This window comes from Bubalus kerabau, chromosome 13 (assembly GCF_029407905.1).
Source record: "Bubalus kerabau isolate K-KA32 ecotype Philippines breed swamp buffalo chromosome 13, PCC_UOA_SB_1v2, whole genome shotgun sequence".
In the NCBI taxonomy this organism is placed as follows: domain Eukaryota; kingdom Metazoa; phylum Chordata; class Mammalia; order Artiodactyla; family Bovidae; genus Bubalus; species Bubalus kerabau.
In genome coordinates this window covers 70,297,090-70,318,916 of record NC_073636.1, presented here as the reverse complement: position 1 = coordinate 70,318,916, position 21,827 = coordinate 70,297,090, and the positions used below count along the sequence as shown (strand labels likewise).

Here is a 21,827-nt window from a genome sequence, read left to right as displayed (position 1 = left end):
CAGATATTTACCTGGGTCATTCTCTGGAGACTATGCCAGTAAATTGTTCCCAGGAGCCTGCTCAGGACAGGGATGACCTGGGGGAGGCCCAGTCACTCTTCCTTTTCCTTTCAGCAAGCAGGGTCCTTTACACCTCTTCAATGGTTTTTAAAAATCAAATCCTCAGAGGGACTCCTGCCACTGCTAAGCTAAACAGCTTCTGTTCAAGAAGGGGAGGAAGGGATAGGACAGGGAATGGAAGAAAGGAATTGTGGGGAAAAGAAATAGGCATCTTTCTTCTTCAAAGTTAGGTGGGTGGAATATGAATTAAAAAATATATATATTCATAGCAGGCAAGCCCAGATATCCCATATGAAAAAATCTAAGTAAGACTTTCCTCTAGAACTTTGCTTCTCAATGTATGATCATGGACCAGCAGTACTGACATCACATGAGTTTGGCAGAAATGCAGAATCTCAGGCCCCACCCCAGACCGACTGAACCAAGAACATACATTCTAATGAGACCCCCAGGTGGCTAGTGTACACACCAGAGTTTGAAATGCCCTGGAACACAGGCATTATTATAAAGTTGCCTCTTTCAGAGAAACAGGACTCATCCAGAACACAGGGATGACTGGGGTTCTTGGCATTATACACATTTTTCCACTGCCTTACCTGTTACATAAGTACTAGTAATTTACCAAGGATTTTCACATTTATTACAGAAAACTAAAACTTAACCCAAATTCCATTTATTTCAAAACTCAGAAGACATCTCATCTCATGATAGTTAGACAGTTTCATCCCTGATTGCAAGGATGGTACAGGGAACTGCAGCTCTAAACTGAAACTTTCAGGGTAGACAAAAGAACCTGCTTGAAATCTATAACTTTAAAAGGCCAACAGGTGGCGCCACTTCCCCTCTAAACCTTCTAGCTCCTTCCAAAGACGACACAGCTTGGGAAGGACAGGCTGGCTTTTCAAGAGGTTCCTGCACTTCAGAATTCACTCAAATCTGAACCAGTGTTGCCAGTTAAGATGTAACATGCTTCTGATAAAAAGGAAACCAGTAAGTCACTGAGAATAATACAAATGAAATAAAAGGCAAGAAAGAATGTAAGCTATTCTCGCATACATTTGGTATACTCTGGGAAATTCTGCTGAATTCTGTCCCAATAAAGAAATTTTGACGCCTCCTGTTTTAGATGAGCTGCCAAAAGATGAAATGACAGCTCCCACCAGTAGAAGGGTAGGAGGATGACTTAGAGGTTCCTGGCAAGAGTAGTGCTTTGTAGGAAAGGCTGAGCTCCAGGAATAAGAAACTGCTGAGTCAGAGCTGAAAACTGCAGGTTCTCAGAGGTCATTCATTGCTTTGGCCAGCCCGTGCCCCTCCTCCCTGGCAGGCGCTAAAGGAGTCTGAGAATTCTCTTCCCTAGAGAGTAGGCAGGACTGACGGGATCAACTTGGTAGTAAGTCAAATACAACTGTTTGACTTACTGCAGTGTGGGAGTTTACCTAATCAAAGGGAAGAAATTCAAAGACCAAATGAGAAAATGTGAGAGCCCTGGAGCTGGAGCTCCGATAGGGCAAGAATGTAGAAGGGACCAGGGTGACCTGTGATGATTAGTTCAAGCCTTGGCTTCCCATCTCTGAAAGTAAGGGAAACCCAAAGGCTAAAGAAAGGAACCCAGCTTTCCTTCAAATCACTTTGGACCTCAAAGTTAGGCTTCACCAATTGAATCTCCTAAAGTTCAACTCTAAAGGTAAACCTATACTAGGGCTATAGAATATCTGCACTTTTATGATTAGCTAAGGCTCTTTCTCATCATTGGAGTTTTGGCTTTGAGTCACACTGCAGAGTCTCCAGAATGACCACTATGAGGGCTAACAGTAGAATTCTGTCCCATGCCCTCCAGTCAACACAGGTCAGAATGAGGCTATAAAATCCTGCAAGATCACACATCCCATAAAATCAGAGATTCGTCAGTACTGTCCACTGCTGGGTCTTGGTGTCTGAACACAGCACGTTGAACAAATACAGTTTAAAACAACGAATTCCAGTTTTACAAGTTTGACATGTTTTTCATTTGCAAGACCCAGCCTTTCAGTATAAACTACTTCCCCTTGACCTTTAAGCATCCATGGCCCGAGACCACTGGTGGTGGACAGAGACGTGCTTTTCAGCAGTCCTCCTGGCTTAGTTTCTCAAAGTTTGGTCAGCAGACCACTTGGTTCAGAAGCACCCATGATCACTCAATATCAATTAAATGAGCCCAGATCCACCTGGTAAATCTAAAGTACATGAGAGTTTGAGGAATAAAGCTCTGGTCATTTCTGGAGAACACTCTTGGAATGAGGGAAATCCGTTGAGTATTTCTGGAGAAAACCCTTGGAATGAGGGAAATCAGTTGAGTATTACCATCTGCAAACTGCTATATGCCAATAAGGGAGCATCAAGGACTACTCTCAAAATTTTCAACCCAAGGACAGAGGTCTAAGAGTGTTCTAAAAGAACTAGGCAGGATATTCCCTCAGATTAGCTCATCAGACTTGACTGCACAAAGGACAACAGCATAGCATTATACCATACAGAGTGAGTGATAGACACCTATCAGCCCCACCTAGAGGCTGATGGCAGGCTTAGTCCCCAGACAAGCACTAATTCTATTTCTAGCAGTGAGTAGCCTGTGAGCTTGCATTATATCACTAAAATAAAATACTACCATTCAAGTAAGACTTTTCTAAGAACTCTTATAAAGAGTAGCTCCTTAGAAACGTCACTCAGATAAAAACATTTAGCTTGTTGACCAAGCGCTGGCTGCGACCTATGTAGCTGGATAGCTGGACCTTTTTGAGACCACGACTCAAAGAGGGAAACAAGGGAGATAAGACAGCTCCTTTCTCATGGAACTTTTCCTGTACCAAATGAGCTTTTAAGAGTTAATGCCCGATGGCCCTTTCCCCAAACCATACAATGACATAAGAACAAAATGAAATAAACAAAAAGAATAATACAGAACAAGATGCTTCCCCACTTTCTATTCCTAAATAGAAGCACACTCTTTCCTTGGCCAAGAATTGGACAACCTTGGAACAACTCACCATCATAGTAAAACTTGACGTTCTCTGGAAGAGGTTCATATGGTGGAGCGAATACAGGACCTTTATGTTCTAGGAATTTCCATTTGATGCCTTCAGGATAGCGTTCTTCTTCCCACCTTTAAAAGACAAAGTACAACCTCATTTAGTGATCACTTTACCTGATATTGAGATTATCACTGATTAAATACCAAAATAATTATCTGCTCAACTGATTGGTGCTCTGGAATGACTCTGGTTCCCCCATTCAAGATCTAGGTAAAAAAAAACTAGCATCCTTCACTTTGAAAAAGCCAACGCTTACAACAAAGATGATGGATTACTCAGGTGAATGGAGGAAAACATTTCAGCAGTTTATTTCAAAGAAATTGAGTATATGAACTCATTATTTAGCAATGATCACAGCTGTTTTATCACAATGGTGTAAAAGCAAGCCACAATCTGTACATGATGGAGGCACTATTTTATACACTGATACAATGGAAAAGGCCTCCTGGGAATGGAGATATTGGGTGAAGGTACAGGGAAAACCACCCTTTGAGAAAGTGGCAGTGGTGGTACTTTAGTCACTGAGTCATGTCCGACCCAATGTGACCCCAAGAACTATAACCCACCAGGTTCCTCTGTCCAGTGTCCCAGGCAGTGCAAGTTCAGAGTCCTAACTACTGGACTGCCAGGGAATTCCCAACTTCAGTGTTTCAAAATTAAGATTCCAACTTTTTATAATTCCTCCTAATTCCATCATGTTCATCCTAAGGGCTCATGATAACTTAAGCATTTAAGCAAATTAAGAGATTCACTCAACACTAAACCTCAGTTTAAAGAGAAAGAACATATCCTATGACACATGCTGATATCACTGTATCAACAAATACTAGTATAGAAATAAAAATAACAGTGTTGGCCTTTTAGGCCCCCATCAACAGTTCATCAAAAAAGTTAGGAAAAACATGTACTTAATCACACTTAACCCCATCAACAAACTCCCCAGTTCCCAGATCTTATCATGAAGAATCATCTGTTTAGAATAAATATGGTACTAATGTTCCAACGGCTCAACCCTGACATGAAAGTATACTCAATTCAAAGCAGAGTTGAAACCCTCTAAAGCTATGATGGGTAACAGTTAAAAATGGGGTCATATTTCTCATTTTTTAAGGAATCTCTATATTGCCCTCCATAGTGGATATAGGAATATTGAATGCATATATATCTGCATTCCCACCAACAGTGCAAGATGGTTCCCTTTTCTCCACATCCTCTCTCACATTTATTGTTTGTAGATTTTTTGATGGCCATTCTGACCAGTATGAGGTGATGCCTCATTGTAGTTTTGATTTGCATTTGTCTAATAATGAGCGACACTGCACATCGTTTCATGTCTGTTGGCCATTTATAAGTCTTCTTTAGAAAAATGTCTGTTTAGATCTTCTGCCCATTTTCTGATTGGGTTGTTTATTTTTCTGGTATTGCGCTGCATGAGTTGCTTCTATATTCTGGAGGTTAATCCTTTGTCGGTTGTTTCATTTGTAATTATTTTCTCCCATTCTGAGGGATGTCATTTCATCTTGTTTATTGTTTCCTTTGTTGTGCAAAAGCTTTTAAGTATTACTCAGCCATAGAAAGGAAGTCATCGGAATGTGGAAGCAACCTAGATATCCATTGACAGATGAATGGAAAAAGAAGTTGTGGTACATACACACAATGGAATATTACTCAGCCATAAAAAGGAAACATATTTGAGTCAGTTCTAATGAGGTGGATGAACCTAGAGATTATTATACAGAATGAAGTAAGTCAGAAAGAGAAAGATAAATATATACTAACATATATATGTAATCTAGAAAGATGGTACTGAAAAATTTATTTGCAGGGCAGCAATGGAGAAACAGACATAGAGAACAGACTTATGGCCATGGGGAGAAGGGAGAAGAGGGTGAGATGCATGGAGAGAGTAACATCGAAACTTGCATTACTATATGTAAAATAGACAGACAACAGGAATTCACTGTATGTCTCAGGAAACTCAACAGGGGCTCTGTATCAACCTAGAGGGGTGGGATGGGGAGGGAGATGGGAGAGAGGTTCAAGAGTGAGGGAATATATATATACAAGGTCTTGTGCTGTAAAGAGCAATATCGCATAGGAACCTGGACTGTTAGGTCCATGAATCAAGGCAAATTGGAAGTGGTCGAACAGGAGATGGCAAGAGTGAACGTCGACATTCTAGGAATCAGCGACCTAAAATGGACTGGAATGGGTGAATTAAACTCAGATGACCATTATATCTACTACCGTGGGCGGGAATCCCTTAGAAGAAATGGAGTAGCCATCATGGTCAACAAGAGAGTCCGAAATGCAGTACTTGGATGCAATCTCAAAAACGACAGAATGATCTCTGTTCGTTTCCAAGGCAAACCATTCAATATCACAGTGATCCAAACCTATGCCCCAACCAGTAATGCTAAAGAAGCTGAAGTTGAGCGGTTCTATGAAGACCTACAAGACCTTTTAGAACTAACACCCAAAAAAGATGTCCTTTTCATTATAGAGGACTGGAATGCAAAAGTAGGAAGTCAAGAAACACCTGTGGCAACAGGCAAATTTGGCTTTGGAATACAGAATGAAGCAGGCAAAGGCTAATAGAGTTTTGCCAAGAGAACGCACTGGTCATAGCCAACACCCTCCTCCAACAACACAAGAGAAGACTCTACACATGGACATCACCAGATGGTCAACACTAAAATCAGACTGACTATATTCTTTGCAGCCAAAGATGGAGAAGCTCTATACGGTCAGCAAAAACAAGACTGGGAGCTGACTGTGGCTCAGATCATGAACTCCTTATTGCCAAATTCAGACTTCAATTGAAGAAAGCAGGGAAAACCAATAGACCATTCAGGTTTGACCTAAATCAAATCCCTTATGATTATACACTAGAAGTGAGAAATAGATTTAAGGGACTAAATCTGATAGATAGAGTACCTGATGAACTATGGACTGAGGTTTGTGACACTGTACAGGAGACAGGGATCAAGACCATCCCCATGGAAAAGAAATGCAAAAAAGCAAAATGGCTGTCTGAGGAGGCCTTACAAATAGCTGTGAAAAGAAGAGAAGCAAAAAGCAAAGGAAAAAAGGAAAGATATTCCCATTTGAATGCAGAATTCCAAAGAATTGCAGGGAGAGATAAGAAAGCCTTCCTCAGCGATCAATGCAAAGAAATAGAGGAAAACAACTGAATGGGAAAGACTAGAGATCTCTTCAAGAAAATTAAAAGATACTAAGGGAACATTTCATGCAAAGATGGGCTCGATAAAGGACAGAAGTGGTACTGACCTAACAGAAGAGGTGGCAAGAATACACAGAAGAACTGTACAAAAAAGATCTCCATGACCCAGATAATCACGATGGTGTGATCACTCATCTAGAGCCAGACATCCTGGAATGTGAAGTCAAGTGGCCTTGGAAAGCATCACTACGAATAAAGCTAGTGGAGGTGATGGAATTCCAGTTGAGCTATTTCAAATCCTGAAAGATGATGCTGTCAAAGTGCTGCACTCAATATGCCAGCACATTTGGAAAACTCAGCAGTGGCCACAGGACTGGAAAAGGTCAGTTTTCATTCCAATCCCAAAGAAAGGCAATGCCAAAGAATGCTCAAACTACCGCACAATTGCACTCATCTCACACGCTAGTGAAGTAATGCTCAAAATTCTCCAAGCCAGGCTTCAGCAATACATGAACTGGGAACTTCCAGATGTTCAAGCTGGTTTTAGAAAAGAAACCAGAGACCAAATTGCCAACATCCACTGGATCATCGAAAAAGCAAGAGTTCCAGAAAAACATCTATTTATGCTTTATTGACTATGCCAAAGCCTTTGACTGTGTGGATCACAATAAACTGTGGAAAATTCTGAAAGAGATGGGAATACCAGACCACCTGACCTGCCTCTTGAGAAACCTATATGCAGGTCAGGAATAACAGTTAGAACTGGACATGGAACAACAGACTGGTTCCAAATAGGAAAAGGAGTTCGTCAAGGCTGTATATTGTCACCCTGCTTATTTAACTTCTATGCAGAGTACATCATGAGAAACGCTTGGTTGGAAGAAGCACAAGCTGGCATCAAGATTGCCAGGAGAAATATCAATAACCTCAGATATGCAGATGACACCACCCTTATGGCAGAAAGTGAAGAGGAACTAAAAGGCCTCTTGATGAAAGTGAAAGAGGAGTGAAAAAGTTGGCTTAAAGCTCAACATTCAGAAAACAAAGATCATGGCATCTGGTCCCATCACTTTCAGGGGAAATAGATGGGGAAACAGTGGAAACAGTGTCAGACTTTATTTTTCTGGGCTCCAAAATCACTGCAGATAGTGATTGCAGCCATGAAATTAAAAGATGCTTACTCCTTGGAAGGGAAGTTATGATCAACCTAGACAGCATATTAAAAAGTAGAGATATTACTTTGCCAACAAAGGTCCGTCTAGTCAAGGCTATGGTTTTTCCAGTGGTCATGTATGGATGTGAGAGTTGGACTGTGAAGAAAGCTGAGCGCGCAAGAATTGATGCTTTTGAACTGTGGTGCTGGAGAAGACTCTTGAGAGTCCCTTGGACTGCAAGGAGATTCAACCAGTCCATCCTAATGGAGACCAGTCCTGGGTGTTCATTGGAAGGACTGATGCTGAAGCGGAAACTCCAATACTTTGGCCACCTCATGCGAAGAGTTGACTCATTGGAAAAAACCTTGATGTGGGGAGGGATTGGGGGCAGGAGCAGAAGGGGACGGCAGAAGATGAGATGGCTGGATGGCATCACCGACTTGATGCACATGAGTTTGGGTGAACTCCGGGAGTTGGTGATGGACAGGGAGGCCTGGTGTGCAGCGATTCATGGGGTTGCAGAGTCGGACATGACTGAGCAACTGAACTGAGCTGACCTGAACTGATGGCTGATTCATGTTTGACAGAAAACAACAAAATTCTATAAAGCAATTATCCTTCAATTAAAAAATGAATTTTTAAAAAACAAATAAAAAATTAAAAAAAAAAAGGAACTCATTTGACTGTGTTCGAATAAGGTGGATGAACCTAGAACCTATTATGCAGAGTGAAGTAAGTCAGAAAGAGAAAGACAAATATCATTTACTAACACATATGTATGGAATCTAGAAAGATGGTGTTGCTAAACTTATCTGCAGGGCAACAACTGATACACAGACGTAGAGAAGAGACTTCTGGACACAGCAGGGTAAGGAGAGGGTGGAACGTATTGAGAGAGTAGCATTTAAATATATACACTGCCATATATAAAATCAGATAGCCAATGGAAATTTGCTGTATGACACAGGGAGCTCAAATATGGTGCTAGAGGGGTGGGAGGGGGGGAGAGGTCCCAGGAAGGAGGGGATGTGTGTGTGCCCATGGCTGATTCATGTTGATATATGGCAGAAGGCAACACAATATTGTAAAGCAATTATCCTCCAATTAAAAATAAATTCTGAAAATTTATTTTTAAAATAAAAAAAAAAAATTCTGGGTTTAAGAAGTTTTTATGATTGAGCCTCAGCATACTGCCACCACCTGTACCGCTGTTTCTAGAGAAGAAACATGACACAGTGAAGAAACCCACAGGGATCCTGACCATTTTCCCATCCTCACAATCACCTAGGAGAGGGGGGAAAAGGCTCACAGTTGGCTTGTGTGTGGCAGGATGAACAAGTCTTCTCTGCCCTGAAGCAAAAGATCTGTACGTTTGCCAAACTGGTAAACGGTGTAACTGTTTTAGTGAGACAGCAAAGGGAATAGTAAAAATGAGAGCATCTGCCATTTAAGCTCCCTGACTAGGCTGTCGGGACAGTCACTGAGGACTGGACCACTGACTTCAGAGCCTAAGAAGCAAGCCTACAGTGGCAGCAAGAAAGCACAAGCAATCAGTAAGAGGCCAATCATTCCTATTCTCCACCTTTAAAAACTTATAGTGGTACATTCAAGCACTGTGCCTAAGAATGTGCACAATTTTACAACCAGACTTGAGAAACATGCACTGGAGATTGTAGCAAAGACTGCTCAGCCCCAGACCTACCGTCTTCAGTGATTCCACTTAAACCAAAACAAGAATAAAAACCGTAGGTCACAGTCTCTCAGAATTAACATGTGTTAACAGTGATAAGAATTTCAACCACAGAGCCAAAGTTAGGCTATTAGATCCTTCAAGGATATGTATTTTCACACACACAAGGCTGGACCAGAACAAAAGTATATTTGCCTCCAGGCCCAAAAAGAGCCAGGGCTCCAAAGGAAGGGGGAGAGAGCACGTGATGACAAAGAAATGAACTCGTTCACTCAACAAACTTACCGAGCACCCGACCACAGAACCCAGAGAGATATAACAGATGACGAATTACTAACTCACCACTCCCAGTAACAGCCCCTGACTTATATAATCACTTCATCTCATCTTAAAAACAATTTTTTTATTAGAGGTCATAAAAACCTTTTAATATCCTATCACTAAAAACTTTGACTAGTTTCAAAGGAAAAAGAAATAAAAATGAGAAAAATGAAAACACACGTTCTTTACTTTTCTGACCCCAGGGAAGCCCAAATTGCCTTTGCTCTGTATTTTTCCTTTTCTGCACTTCATTTCACCATGTATGTCCACACCAACAATGCTGATCATACAGCTGTGCTGAAGCTTTCTGTCACTGTGGTTCTGCTCCTCTCAGCCACCTCCCTGGTCATGGATGTTTCCTCATTCCTCAGAGGTACTGGCAAGATCACTGCTCTCTATTACAAAAGCCACAGAGTAAATGCATACCAGTAAGTCTGGAACTCTACATACCAAACTACAAACAGTGGCTCCTTCAAAGCTAGAAAAGAAAAATGGGACTGGGAGAAAGAAGGAAAGGGAACTGTCATTTTTTCTTAACTCATATACCTCTGTATCATTGGAATTTTTTCAGCATAAATACAAATCATGTATAATATAGATGCAGTAGCTAAAATTTTAAGAAAAGCCAGTATTAAAAATACAAATTTATTTCAAAACTCTAAAAAAACAGAAGTAATCTGTTACTGCTAAACTGTCCTTGATTGAAGATAGTCTTCACTGTCTGAATCTTCATTTGCCATACTGAAGAATGTCTGTTTTCACATATTTTGATACTTATTAATTATTCCTAATCTGAGAGATGTTAAAGAAAAGGATGTATTATTTATTATTTTTCTTTGCATCTTTCTTTGCTACTTGTGAGGCTGATCATATTTTAAGATGCTTGCTAATCATGTATTTTCTTTAATGAATTGCCTTTTCCTTATTTTTCTATCAGACTGTTCCTTTCACTACTTGTTTTAAAAGACAGAGTAAACTATAGAAACCCTATGTGTGTATGGAAACATGCATATGAATAAAGCTGCATTTAAAATGAGAGGAAAAAGATGGATTATTCTATAAATCACGTTGGGGAAATTGCCTAATTTGTTAAAAAAAAAAAAAAAAACCTCCACAAGAAAACCCGGGTGGATATTTTTATAATTGTAGAATAATAAAGACCTTATGAAACAAGACATAAGGAAACAGAGCCATAAGGAAAATATTTGTAAATCTGATAAATCAAAATTCAAATCTTCTATATGGCAAATACACTCGTATCATTAAAAAAAAAAAAGAAGAAGAAGAAGAAGAAGAAAAGAAAAGAAAACAACCCTAAGGGAAAATGTTTGCAATACAATGGGCTAGGGTTCCTAATACAAAAAAATAGCTCTTCTACAGCTCACTCTGTTCAATAGAGTGGGACCCAGTTTTGAGATCCAATAGGGAAAGAGCTCGTTAATGGTCTCACCAGGACTTGCAAGACTTATTTCAGAATGTTAGCCCACAGAGATTCGTTCAAGTACTTCCCTCCTCCCCAAAATATCAGGCTATTAACTTTACTAACTCAACATTCTTATTTCATTAGGTTGTAGAATCAAAGAGCTACCATTTTAACCAGGGCTGAGATATTACCATTTCCATTTCTGCTCCTCTTCCTTCTTCGGCTTCTTTTTCTTGCTATCTGGCTCAGGAACTTTTTTATCTTTATCTTTATCCTTATTCTTGGGTTTTTTCAATTTACCATCCTACAAAGAAACATGGTGAGAAAGCACTTAACTAAGGACCAATCACACTTCTTAAAGTAGTTCTGGGGGCCCATTAGGAAGAAAAACTGGAATCATGGAATATTAAAACTGGAGAGGTTCTTAAGTCTAATACTCAATGAGGTAAATGAATCAAAATTTACTGGTACTTTTTTCTAAAGCAGTATTTCCTAAAACTTCCAGACATGTGATTATCTGAGGAAGCAGTTAAAAACACTCATTCTGCAAGGGAAGAGCCTGGGAAACTGTTGTTGTTGTTTTAGCCTCACTGGAGTTTGGAACAGCACTGCAACAGGGAGAATAAGCCCAGTGTACTATCCTCACTTATTTTAAAATCTACACATCTTTAAACCTCTTGTAATACTATCAAATAATGGGCACGGCGAGTTTTTATGTATTAAATACACAATTTGGAAGGAAATTTCTGACCAAGTCTGGGGGGGAATACTTTATTAATGCCGCTTGCAAACACAAAATCAGGAAGTAGTAAGCAAGTACTTGGGAAGTACTACAACAATGACCGATTCCTACCATAGTACTTCTTTGAACTGTAACCTGAGATGAGCTGTTACAGTGGCAGAGAAAAAGAACAAACATGCACCAATATAAAAATGTCAACACACACACACAGACCAAAATGAGCTATTTACCAGGTGAGGGGGTCCTGCTTACAGAATCTGAACTCTGCTGAAGAATATTTTCCTTTGTCCTAACTATTTAATATAATTTAAGCTTTTATTCAGCAAGATTTATATAGTTTTGAAAGGTGGTTTGAGTCATCTTAAAATCAGTTACAGAATGGCAGAACCTGAAAGAACTTTGTAGACAGTTTGGTTTGACCTATTCCAGTTATAGTCAAGGAAACTCTGAGACAGAGGTTTTGTCACTTGGTCATGGTCAAAAAGCTGCTATTGACCACGATGAGAGCCCAAGTTTACCAGAAAAATAACAGAATGTGACTCATGGGAATGACTGAAATATATAAACATTCTAGGAATACGTGGTAGGATGGCAATCAAGATAAATTCAGGGAAAGAAAATGACCTTTGGTGTAGAAAGAAGGGGAAAGACTACAGTACTACACATATTTTAAAACAGAATTAGAGAATATAAATGTGTGAGTATGTCTGGGAGGAGAAAATACTAGAGGATCGCATGAATTCAGATAATGTTTGCTGTTTAGGCTGAAACACCCCACAGGAAAAGGGTAATGCTTTTCAGTTAAGACATTCTCTGAACAGCTTCTGAACAGGCATTCAGGTGGTTCCATCAGGAAACTACTGGCTCCATCGTATGTTCTCAAGCCTCAAAATGAGACTATCAGTCACTAAGAGACTACAGAACAATTCCCAGAAATGAAAAATTCCATGGCCAGCAGAGAGGTTTAATGACTTCTCTTGCCATCTGTGGTCCCTACCACAGTAAGACTGGGTCTTGATTCAGTCTTTCAGCCTGCTTTTTTTCCTGCCCCTATAGGGAGATGTTTGCTAAGACAATTAAATAAACGAAGTCAACCATTCTTTTCCCAGATGGTTTTAACAGTTATTACTAATCTCTTCAAAATGCAGAGAAAGGTATTATTATATAAACTCAACCTAAGCATAAAGGCAATAGAGAACACATAGAAAGCTGAAGTTTTAGTGAATTTCTCATTGACTAGTCTGTACTGACAGTCTACATGAGAGTGGAATGACTACCATACTCACTACTCAACATTTCATGCTCAGTTCCTTGAGGTGTCCCTCATAAACCTGAACTTGTGCCAAGAGCAGGTTAGTTGTCAGAAAAACTACAATTGCCTAAATCCAGGCCCTGATCTCTCACCTACTCATTCCTGTTTCATATGATTTCATTAGACACTCCTCCTCTCTCCTTGTGAAATTAAAGGGTCAGCAAAGTCCCACAGGAAAGAGGACTTGGCATCTCACGTGTGGGAATTAGAATCAACCCACGTGGGATCAAATTCCAGTTTTACCACTTAGTACCTGTGTGGCCTCAGGCAAAAGATTTCGCCTCGCCATACCTCAGTTTCTGCATGTGTAAAATGGAGATAATAATAACAATACTTCCTCTAAGGGCTATTGTAAGGATTAAATGAAATGACAGCTATAAAGCATGAAGAACAGTGCCTGGCACACAGTAGGCACATTTAATTTGATTGGCAGGGGGTGGGGTGTGTGCACTGCTCACAGAATCTCAGTTTGCTGACCAGGGATTGAACCCAGGTCATGGCAGTGAAAGTTCAGAATCCTAACCACGAGGCCACCAGGGAAGTCCCCTAATCTGAATTATCAATCCTGCTACTATTACGATATAGCTTACACTCTTAAGACTTACTGCCCCTTACAGTCACTATCTTTACTGACGATACTTCCATGTGGACTTTACATTTGTGAATCCATTTTGCCCAAGACAATGGCTAACCTCAAATAAAGGATGAAAGCTAAGAACTCACTCAACCACTTCTTCCCTTAGGAGTGCAAGATGAAGTCCCCTGTGAATTTCTGACATCTTTTTCTGAATTACTTGCCCACACTCTTCAGTACAAGTTATCGAAAGTGTCAAAAGAAGTAACCATATTACTATATGTTAAATCTATCACAGGCATCATATAAAATGCTTAGAAAAGTACTTGAAACTGAGATTTTAAGGAAGGCTATAAGGTAGGAAACAAAGAAAAGAGGAACACAGCATGTGTTACATAAAGCCCTGAAAATGCAAGAATCTAGTGTGAAAAAGAAACAAAGGAGGTCTGTGAGGCTGGAACAAGGTAAATTAAAGAGGCACAAGACCCAGGGAGCAGCTGTGGTCAAGACCTGGGATTTCAAGCTATGTCCAAGCAATACCCATTAAAAGACTAAATAGAGAGAGTTACCCAAAATGAGTGACGGGCAAGCTTTGCTAGATTTTTTTTTTTTTTTTTTTGCTTTGCTAAATTAAAAAAAAAAAAAAAAATGCTAAAAACATTCCTAGGGAAAACTCTTCCTGGTTTTAAGCCAAAATATGATTTCTTGCTAGTATTTCTTTCTGTATGTATGAAGATGGTGTAGTTTCTCTAAGAACATGTCAGGTGGCAGCACAGCTGTGAGTGGACACCCAGGAAGCTAATATCTTAAAACTAACAGTGCCATAGCCACTGTAACGCACATACATTTTCCCAGTGTTTCCTCTACAACAGAGCAGTAAACTCCTAAGTTATTTTATCAAAAAATTTCCTATTCCAAATTCAAGTCCCGACAGGCCTAAGTCTCTTTACTCACCTCTTCTTCCTCTAGTTTTCGTTTCTTCTCTTTCTTGATATCTTCTGTTTTAATTTTCTTAGGTTTATAATCAGCACTAGAAAGGGGAACATGAATATGCAGTTAACACAACTGTGACTCAGTACTTCTCACCAGTAGGATTAGGACCTCCAAACTCTTCTTGGCGGCCTCCAAGGCAGGCGTGGTTACTATTATTCTTGGCTGGGCATTCTACAGTCAAGAACAGGAATGGAGAAAGTAAAGAAGGCCAGACGAAGGACCAATAGTTATAACTCTAGGCAGAACAAAACAAATAGCTTCATACTGCATGCAGGCCTGGAAGGGAGGTAGAGCAGAGGTGTAAGTACAGAAACAGACAGTACTAGAAGGTGGAAATCTGGGAGGCAAATACACAGCGCAACAATGGCCACCACAAAGCAATAACTGGATGGGGAAGGGGAAGAAAGAAATTCTTTATGAATTCTAAACACATACAAATGAGCTAAGTATTTCCCTCCTCCCCTTCCAACTACTTTCTACCATAAATCCTTTGTAGATTCCCAAAACATAATAAATTTCACAAGGCTGAAAATAATGAATAGGATTTAACCTCACTGACCGAACCTAAGAGGCACATATAAGCCTCAAAATACGTGTTTTAAGTAAGAACAATTTTATTACTTCTATACATGGAAACTTCGCTAAGAAGGTATCAATGGGCACAGATTCTAGGAAAAATTGCTTTAACAATGAAAACTTCTCTGTGGGAGGTGATGACACACTTAAAATAACTTAATAATTTAAATATTCTTCATGAATTCTGGATTATTTTAAATTCCAACAATAAACATTCATTACCTTATTAATAAGAAAAAATGTAAATGTAAGAAAAGTATAAATACACATTCAAAGAGAAATCAGTCACCCAGTCTATTAATCACAAATTCCTAAAGAGTAAAACTCAATGCAGAAGGTTCTGTGTACTATTCTCTTAACAACTCCTTTTTGTTTTCAAAACTCAAAAGTAGTAAGAAATACTCACTCATCCTCATCCCGAGGTCTCTTTAATGGCTTTATATCCTCTTTAGGAGGAGCAAAATAGCCATCATCTTCAGGTTCATCTTTAATCCGTGGTGGACTGAAGAGAAAAAAAAACTGTTAGCCAGTGAGTGTTGGAAAATCTACATTACAAAAGTAATGCAAAGTTGGGAGAAGCAGCTTAACAGAAGGATAATGACATACATGTGTACATATTAAAAGGTTCTCCATGAGCACTTTTTTCTCATTTAATTCTCACCGAAACAGTGTCCTCATTTTACAGATGAAGAGGTGAGATCAAGGTCAGGAATCAGAGCCCCTCGTTCTCAGTATTCTTTCCATGGCCTCTTGGTTGTCTTTGCCAACACAATCCACATCTCAGTAGGAACAAACCTAAGCTGTTTCTTCCCCTTATTTGAGAGATCTACTGTGTATCTGACCCCACAAGCGATCTGAGTTGATTATTATAGTGCTCCAAAGCTAAAAAATAGCTTTCGCCAAAAAAGGAATTAAAATATATTCCTCAAACTTAAGGCTCAGAACAAAAAAACTGAAGGCATTCTAAGCCAAATCTATTCACTATTCAACTTCCTCCTTCGGTTTACTTTATACACAGAAGAGTACCTTGTCCTATTTTTGTTAGCATTTTGCCTTCTCAATATAAAAAGATGATTCTGTTAGATGACTATGTTGAACCAAAAAAGAAGAGAGAACAAGTTAAAAAACCAAAGGGGCCAGCCACCACCACAGCCACCACCACATATTATCAGAACCTCACTGCTCACAGCCAGAAGCATCCACAAGGCTAACTCACTCAGCACAAGAAATGGCCTCCAGACACAAAGAAAGTCACCCCATCTCTAAGGGGGCCAAAGGATAAGCATCCAGATTTAGTTGCCAAATAAAGTCAGCATATTCACAGGGTTTCCATGTTGTCCCTGCTCCTCCCTTCCCCACAAGCATACTGGATGCCCTTGCTTGCAAATGAACTTGAGTATTTAAAGAGATTAACTTTCCCTCCTTATTTATGCACACTCCCCAAAGGCCAACCTCTATAGCTGCTTCTCCCCTCCACAGAAACCACTGATACTGACCCAAGGGTTCAAAATCTCCAAAAGCTTTGCACCAGAAAGAAAGCAACGCTGCCATTTACCCAACTAGTTAAGTAAATGCTAGATCCTAGTACTATCATAAGTGAGGTTAAAAGCACATGGGAAGGCTTACTAGGACTGAAGAAAAAAATTTAAAAACCCTAGAAAACTGTTCCAATTCAGTGAGGCATGTGGATTCTCTACCAAGACAAAGATGCAAGGTGGCGAGCAGACCAGCAAAGCGAACACAGCAACCATGGCCTCAAAGGGTGTGCTTCTGATCATCTAACCCAGAAAGTGTGAAATCAAACCCAGGACTCCACACCAAGTCCAGAGAGTCTAATCATATCTTAGTTTAATAAAAGTCCAAGGCCATCTCCTGGCAGAAAATAGTTGCCCTGTGTTCAGTCACTGTTATCTAAGGAATCAGAATGCCTAGCTTACAGCTCTAATGCTTCTTGAATTTTATTATTCTGCATTCCTGGAACAGTTACAGAACATGCCTGGAGAGGGCACTTGCTTCTCCTGGGGTAAGGAACCCAGAGTACATGGCACAAATTTCAAAACTGTTCTCAAATGAAACTGAAAGTTCAAAATTTCAAGAAAGCAAAACTCTCAAAACATTTTGCCCTGGATAATAAGGCAAACACTCCCAACAACTCCTGGTAAATCCATTCTGCCATTCAGTGGAGCAGATTAGAATACGTTATTTATTTTTTTTGAAACTAGAGGAAACATTTGGACTTTTTTAGGGCCCTGCAGTTGATGAGGAAAACAAAATCTAAACGGCCCCACAAAGGAAAGGAAAAGTGACCTCTGGATTGTGGTGACCTCTCTGAAAAAGTGACCCCTCCTTCTGGAAAAGAGATAAAATACTTCTGCTCCTTATCTACACCTGTCCCTAAAATGCAGGTCAAATCAGTTTCTATATATGAGCTACCAAGGAATGCTATCAAGGAATTCACAGTAGGGTTTGTTTAGGAAACTCCAAAATTACTATTGACCAAGAACAGACTTTCTTTTAGGGGTGATGAACATGTTTTGAAATTAGATAGAGGGTAGTGGGGGAGGCTATATAACCTTGTGAAAAACTAAAAACCAATAAACTGTACACTTTAAAGAGGTGTATTTTATGGAAGTGTAAATTATATCTCAATTAAAAAAAAAATTTCTTCCTGCCAACCTTCTCCACTCAAAATAGCCTTCTATAAAATGTGCTGGTCGGTCTTGCTAAATGGCACTCTAGAAATGCTCTCATTGGCTAAGACCAAGTCCTTTCACTGCCAACTTCCTTGAAAACCTGGAGATGGCCAGGTCAGTGCATTTTAGGTGAGCTCAAAAAACACTGCAACATGGGCAGCTGGCCTGCTGGACACACACGGAGAAAGAGAAGCCAAGACAGCAGAGTCTTACCTAGAAAAGCCATTTTCCTTCTCCTTTTTTATTTTTGCATCCCCAGAAGCTTTAATCTGAAAGGTAAAACAGCAGTAACTGATTACTACCTTAAAAGGACTAAAGCTGAAGAAGTCTCTACCTTACTTGAGATGATTTGGCCTCGACTCCTAGGAAATCTTGATCCTAGACTGACTCTTATTAGCAAAATTGAACAGGTGAACCAAAGGTCTTGACACTTGCCTAAGACTTCTTTTTTACAGTTCTTTACTGGGAAGTGTTTCCCTTCAAAATGGTGGCTTTTTACCTTTAAATGAGGGTAGGTCCCCTCCCTCAATAAATACGCTCCACTTCTCAAAGATTTGCCCTTGGCAGTGCAGACAGGAAATAAAAAAACAAACCCAAATGAAAAGGAATACTTTATTTCCCATCTTCACTGACTTAGGCAAAGTATATTCATGTTTGCCCTCCTTCAACTTTTCAGACAAAAATATACACATAGACACACGCATAGGGTACCTATGGAAGAATACCAAAAAAAAAAAAAAGTACAGTGGCTGCCTCCACAAAGGGAAAGACGGAGGACAGTGAGTTGAGGGTTAAAGGGAGATTATTTTTCACTACTGTTCCCTATTCTATATTGTGTGAATTTACCAAGTCCATCCAGCATTACTTTCTGAGAAACGAATAAACTTTTTTAAAAAGGCCAGGCACAGTACTACTCCTCGTTCACAGCCAGATGAGCTTATTTTGAGAAGGCTTGTGCTGGTTATACTGGAACCAAAAGCCGCAAAGAGCACCAGTGTCACTAAATTTTCACTCAGGAAGAAGTTTCATTCAACAGAGGACCAATGTGGTATAAAGCCTTCTCTCAAAAACAAAACTAATTTTCCCCATGAAAGAAAACTGACTTTTCCAGAAATCCTACATCCCTTAATCTACCATACAAAGTAAGGTAATGACATGGGTAGATTTGGTACATGAAATACAGTGGTAAAGTTTGGTTTTCATCATTAAAAAAAAAAAGGTCAAAGGATCTTACTACTCACTGAAGGTACTTTCATTACTTGCTTTCAAAGGTAAACAAAATGAAAAATACACCCCACACCTCCTCCTTCTCCACTAGCATGTTCTGTACCTTCTCTTCTTTTCGTTTTTCCTTGTCTCTGTCTTTGTGTTTGTCTTTATGCTTCTCTGAACTTCCATCTTTGTGTTTGGTCTTCTCCTTCTCTTTGTGTTTCTTTTCAGAATCTTTATGTTCACTGTGAAAATAAGACACAAACAGTAAGCCCAGAGTAGGGACCACAGAATTCATTTCACAAGATTAACTCACAAGATACCCTGAGATAACATGAACCATGGAAACTCACAATGCTTTAAATAACCAGTCCTGACAGAAAGTTCAAGTAGAAGCTCTTCACTACATCAGACTTAATCTTGCTTAATGTCTTAAGTTTTTCAAAGAGCAAAGGAATCAAAGGGAGAAACACAGTTATTCTAAACATACCAGGACGTTTTTTTTAAAGTGTTTATGATACAGCAAATCCATAGTATTTCTACAACATTCTACCAGCAAAAAACTATATTGAAAGCTCCAACTTGAGCACTCACATCTGATATAAGGAGGTAAGAACAGCTCACCAAAAATCATTTAGTGGCTCAGTGCCAGATTGGAGACATACCACAAATGTAGCCATGCCTGGGCAGCCTAACACACTCAATGTTTCTTGCCAGCTGAGGAAAAGCTAGTTACTTCTACAAGGGGCTTATAAATCCTGCTTGGTCCTTTCCTCACAATAAGAAAAGCCCTATCTCAAAGCAAGGGGATGCTTTGAGGGCCTGTTTTTCAAAGCCTTGCTTTTAAAGGCGTTCAACCCAGATAATCACGATGGTATGATCACTCACCTAGAGCCAGACATCCTGGAATGTGAAGTCAAGTGGCCTTGGAAAGCATCACTACAAACAAAGCTAGTGAAGGTGATGGAATTCCAGTTGAACTATTTCAAATCCTGAAAGATGATGCTGTCAAAGTGCTGCACTCAATATGCCAGCACATTTGGAAAACTCAGCAGTGGCCACAGGACTGGAAAAGGTCAGTTTTCATTCCAATCCCAAAGAAAGGCAATGCCAAAGAATGCTCAAACTACGGCACAATTGCACTCATCTCACACGCTAGTAAAGTAATGCTCAAAATTCTCCAAGCCAGGCTTCAGCAATACGTGAACTGGGAACTTCCAGATGTTCAAGCTGGTATCAGAAAAGGAACCAGAGATCAAATTGCCAACATCCACTGGATCATGGAAAAAGCAAGAGAGTTCCAGAAAAACATCTATTTCTGCTTTATTGACTATGCCAAAGCCTTTGACTGTATGGATCACAATAAACTGTGGAAAATTCTGAAAGAGATGGGAATACCAGACCACCTGGCCTGCCTCTTGAGAAACCTATAGACAAGTCAGGAAGCAACGGTTAGAACTGGACATGGAACAACAGACTGGTTCCAAATAGGAAAAGGAGCACGTCAAGGCTGTATATTGTCACCCTGCTTATTTAACTTATATGCAGAGTACATCATGAGAAACGCTGGACTGGAAGAAGCACAAGCTGGCATCAAGATTGCCGGGAGAAATATCAATAACCTCAGATATGCAGATGACACCACCCTTATGGCAGAAAGTGGAGAGGAACTAAAGAGCCTCTTGATGAAAGTGAAAGTGGAGAGTGAAAAAGTTGGCTTTATTAAAGCTCAACATTCAGAAAACGAAGATCATGGCATCCGGTCCCAGCACTTCATGGGAAATAGATGGGGAAACAGTGGAAACAGTGTCAGACTTCATTTTTTTGGGCTCCAAAATCACTGCAGATGGTGACTGCAGCCATGAAATTAAAAGACGCTTACTCCTTGGAAGGAAAGTTATGACCAACCTAGACAGCATATTCAAAAGCAGAGACATTACTTTGCCAACAAAGGTCCGTCTGGTCAAGGCTATGGTTTTTCCAGCAGTCATGTATGGATGCGAGAGTTGGACTGTGAAGAAAGCTGAGTGACGAAGAATTGATGCTTTTGAACTGTGGTGTTGGAGAAGACTCTTGAGAGTCCCTTGGACTGCAAGGAGATCCAACCAGTCCATTCTGAAGGAGATCAGCCCTGGGATTTCTTTGGAAGGACTGATGCTAAAGCTGAAACTCCAGTACTTTGGCCACCTCATGCGAAGAGTTGACTCATTGGAAAAGACTCTGATGCTGGGAGGGATTCGGGGCAGGAGGAAAAGGGGACGACAGAGGATGAGATGGCTGGATGGCAACACCGACTTGATGGACATGAGTTTGAGTGAACTCCGGGAGACGGTGATGGACAGGGAGGCCTGGCGTGCTGCGATTCATGGGGTCGCAAAGAGTTGGACATGACTGAGAGAGTGAACTGAACTGTGTACACACTGGTAATACTATTTAAAAAAAAAGAAAAAAAGTGCCACTCCTCAGGAAAACAAAATATGACATTATAAAACAAGAACCATTAAAATATTCATACCCTGGGTTCTAGCTCCTGGAGATTTCTCTGGGAAAAGCATTACAGAAAGATGTTCACTTTGATGCTTCTCATGATGAAAAAACAAACAAGAACAAACAAACAAATAAAAAACCACCAAGAAACCAGATAGATCCTTGGTAAATAATCAGAGGCGGAAACTGTGATATACCAAAGCTATACATCACAGTTATCATTATGTAGCCATTATGCTATCATTTGTGAGTCCGTAAATATACATGATAAATTTAAGACAAGCAAAAAAAAAAAGGAATATATAAAATAACTGCAGTTACATAGAAACATGCAAGTGAAC

General features: G+C 39.9%; 1 protein-coding gene across 2 annotated transcripts in view; it reads right to left on the bottom strand.

Annotated features, from left to right (window-relative positions):
- TOP1 (DNA topoisomerase I) overlaps window positions 1–21,827 on the bottom strand; it is a 94,002-nt gene that overhangs the window by 24,236 nt on the left and 47,939 nt on the right. The window contains exons 4-9 of one of the 2 annotated variants that reach the window (XM_055545049.1): window positions 19,121–19,244; window positions 18,004–18,059; window positions 15,504–15,599; window positions 14,483–14,558; window positions 11,092–11,204; window positions 3,084–3,199 (exon numbers count right to left, since the gene is read on the bottom strand). In XM_055545049.1, coding sequence (XP_055401024.1) covers window positions 3,084–3,199; window positions 11,092–11,204; window positions 14,483–14,558; window positions 15,504–15,599; window positions 18,004–18,059; window positions 19,121–19,244 — 581 coding nt within the window. Of the gene's footprint in view, window positions 1–11; window positions 177–3,083; window positions 3,200–11,091; window positions 11,205–14,482; window positions 14,559–15,503; window positions 15,600–18,003; window positions 18,060–19,120; window positions 19,245–21,827 lie in introns of those variants that run through there. The other variant, XM_055545050.1, reaches the window with a different exon arrangement.